General features: G+C 59.4%; 2 protein-coding genes across 3 annotated transcripts in view; both read right to left on the bottom strand.

The window, feature by feature from the left end:
• PRR19 (proline rich 19) overlaps nucleotides 1-1,535 on the bottom strand; it is a gene marked incomplete at its 3' end in the record, with an annotated part of 1,905 nt that extends 370 nt beyond the window's left edge. The window contains exons 1-2 of the mRNA XM_041490422.1: nucleotides 959-1,535; nucleotides 769-881 (exon numbers count right to left, since the gene is read on the bottom strand). Coding sequence (XP_041346356.1) covers nucleotides 769-881; nucleotides 959-1,535 — 690 coding nt within the window. The remainder of the gene's footprint in view (nucleotides 1-768; nucleotides 882-958) is intronic.
• Nucleotides 1,536-2,554: 1,019 nt separating this feature from the next.
• Nucleotides 2,555-3,091, bottom strand: part of CD79A (CD79a molecule) — a 4,401-nt gene continuing 3,864 nt past the window's right edge. The window contains exons 4-5 of one of the 2 annotated variants that reach the window (XM_041490419.1): nucleotides 2,967-3,035; nucleotides 2,555-2,864 (exon numbers count right to left, since the gene is read on the bottom strand). In XM_041490419.1, coding sequence (XP_041346353.1) covers nucleotides 2,751-2,864; nucleotides 2,967-3,035 — 183 coding nt within the window. In that variant the 3' untranslated portion in view covers nucleotides 2,555-2,750. The remainder of the gene's footprint in view (nucleotides 2,865-2,966; nucleotides 3,036-3,091) is intronic. The other variant, XM_041490420.1, reaches the window with a different exon arrangement.

The following is a 3,091-nucleotide window of genomic DNA, read 5'->3' as shown; positions in this document are numbered from 1 at the left end:
GGGGGCTGGGGGCGCTGGGGGGCTGCGGGGACAGGGGGGAGCAGTTCAGGGCAAATTGAAGCACTTTTGGGGCATTTGGGGGCAGGTTTTGGGTGTTTGGGCAATTTTTGGGCATTCGGGGACACTTTTGGGGCATTTGGGGGCAGTTTTGGAGCTTTTGGGGGCTCTTTTGGAGTCTTTTTGGGGCACTTTTGGAGTATTTGGGGCACTTTTGGAGTATTTTTGGGGCACTTTTGGAGTATTTTTGGGGTACTTTTGGAATATTTGGGGCACTTTTGGGGCACTTTTGGAGTGTTTTGGGGCACTTTTGGAATATTTGGGTCACTTTTGGGGCACTTTTGGAATATTTGGGTCACTTTTGGGTCACTTTTTGAGTCTTTTTGGGGCACTTTTGGAATATTTGGGGCACTTTTGGGGCACTTTTGGAGTATTTGGGGTACTTTTGGAATATTTGGGGCACTTTTGGAATATTTGGGTCACTTTTGGGGCACTTTTGGAATATTTGGGTCACTTTTGGGTCACTTTTTGAGTCTTTTTGGGGCACTTTTGGAGTGTTTTGGGGCACTTTTGGAATATTTGGGTCACTTTTGGGGCACTTTTGGAGTCTTTTTGGGGTACTTTTGGAATATTTGGGGCACTTTTGGAATATTTGGGGCACTTTTGGGGCACTTTTGGAGTGTTTTGGGGTACTTTTGGAATTTTTGGCTCACTTTTGGGTCACTTTTGGAGTGTTTTGGGGTACTTCTGAAGCCTTTTTGGGGCACTCACCACATGGCCAACACCAGGTGGGCTGGGGGTCCCAACAGGGGGGTCCCACTCCCCCAAACTGCCCGCCCGTCCCGCTGCTCCGGGCCTCGCCTCTCCCCGTGTGCTCCCGTGACCTTTTGGGGGTAAAAAACAAAAATCAAGTTACTTTTTGGCTAGAAACACTCCCTCCCCCCGGGGCGGGGGGCTGTACCTGAGGGCTGGGCGGGGGTCCGGTGTGCCAGCAAGACCCCCAGGTCCGGGGGTCCCCGTCGGTGCTTCCTGAGGGCGGCCACGAGGCCACGGCGCCGCTCGCTGACCAAATCCCTCCCCACGAACGCCCCAAAACCGCCCAGCAGCGAGGCCAACCCCGCCACCAGCTCCTTCAGCGCCCGGGCCGGGACCCCCCCGGCCTCCCCCTCCTCAATTCGGGGCGCCGGCACCGGGGGTCCGTCCCCGGCCGGGCCGGGGGTCAGCAGGCGCCGGACGTCCAGGGATTTGACCTCGTGCTTGAAGAGGCCGCGGTGGCACAGGCGGTTCTGGGTGATCACCACGGGTCTGGGGGCGCCCAGGGGGGTCCCCAGAGAGAGACCCCCCCACGGGGGAGGCTGCAGCCAGCGGGGGCCCCGCCGGGAGCCCCCCGGGAGCGCCTTGGGGCCGAACCTGGCGGCGTCGCGCTCCCGCTTGCTGCGGAGGCGTTTGGCTTTGGTGGCGGCCGCGGGTTTGGGGAGGGGGCGGTGGTCGCGCCGCGGTGGGGAGGGGGCCAGGAGATCGCGGTGGTGGCGGCTCATGGCGGGGAAAGGCTGGGAAAGGGGGGTTTGCAGGGGCTTTGGCACCCCACGGCGTCTCTTGGTAGCCACTGAGCCCCCCGTTCAGCCCAGGGTCTCGTAATTGCTCCCCGAAGACCCCCGGCTCCCCCTCAGGACCCCCCGGCTCCCCCTCAAGGCCCCACTCCAACCCCCATTTTCCCTTCAGATCTCCCCCCCAGAGCCCCTCCATTCCTTTCTAGGAGCCGTATTCCCCCTTCAGGACTCGCAATCCTCGCCAATTTCCCCCGTTTTCAATCCAATTTCTCCCCAATTTCCCCACCTGCCCCGAGGCCGCGCCCCCTCACGCGCCGGTGGGCGGAGCCAGCGCCGGCGGCCGTTGGGCGCCGGGGGTCGCTTGAATTCTCCCGCGCTTGGCTTTGATTGGCCCGCCGGGCCCCAGCGCTCGGCCGCTGATTGGCTGAGGGCGGGGAGGCGGGAAAAGGCGGTGCCGCGAGGGAGGGGCGAGGCCTCCGTGAGGAGAAGGAGGGGAGAGTCTGAGGGAAGTTGGGAATAACGGGTGGAAATGCGGGAAAAAGGGGAAATTAGGCAGGAAAATGGGTGCGAAAGGGGAAAAACGGGGTGCGGTGAGGGAGACTTGGAGTAATGGGGGGAGAATTGTGGGGAAATGGCCATAGTGGGGTAAAATGGGAGGAGAACAGAGAGAATGGGGAATAATGGGGGGAAACTGGGGGATCGTGGGGGGAAAATGGGACATAGTGGGCTAAAATGTGGAGTAATGAGGGAAAACTGGGAGAAAATCTGGCAGAAAATAGGAGAAATTGCGGAGAAAGGGGAGCGAATGGGGTAAAATGGAGATAATGGGAAAAAATTGGGAGAAATGGGGGGGGGACAACAGGATAAAACGCAGGGAATTTTGGATAATGGGGTAAACTGGGGATAATGGGATAAAACGGGGGGAATTCTAAGGAAAATGGGGGGGGGGAAACAGCGGTGTCATCGTCATTATTTATCCACAACTTATTAAAGATGAATTAATTCTTTATTAGCGGTTTGCCGGCTGCAGGTGAGGGGGCGGGGGGTCCCCCAGTACCCAGACCCTCACCAGCTTTATTTTCGTTTTATTTCGCCGTCAGCGCTGCCTTGAGTCACCAAAGCAAAGCCTCTGGGGGGCCACGCAGGGTTTTGGGGAGGGGGTCCTGTGAGACCCCCCCCCCTTATTTGGAGGGGGGGGGGTCTTCAAGGCTTCTCCAGGAGTCCTTCGGCGGCAGGGGGGGTCCCCACGTCCTGGTAGGTGGGCTGCAGCCCCCGGGAAATGTCCTCGTACATGGAGCACTCGTCCAGGTTCAGCCCCTGCGGAAATTGGGGCGGGGGGCTTGGGTTAGGGGGTGATGGACCCCCCCCCCACACACACACACACACAGTGCCCACCCAGCCTCTTTCTTTTGGGGTCACCTCGTAAAGGTTTTCCTCCTCCAGGGAGATTTTCTTGGGCTGGAGGAGCCGCTCGTTGGCCCAGCGCTTCTGGGAGGGGGGGAAAAAGGGGGTACAGGGGGGGAAAAAAGGGGATTTAGGGGAGT

The sequence above is a fragment of the Pyrgilauda ruficollis genome, unplaced genomic scaffold (genome assembly GCF_017590135.1).
Source record: "Pyrgilauda ruficollis isolate IOZ18807 unplaced genomic scaffold, ASM1759013v1 scaffold1224, whole genome shotgun sequence".
NCBI lineage: Eukaryota > Metazoa > Chordata > Aves > Passeriformes > Passeridae > Pyrgilauda > Pyrgilauda ruficollis.
The sequence above is the reverse complement of the archived record's forward strand: the minus strand, read 5'-3'. Positions and strand labels throughout refer to the sequence as shown.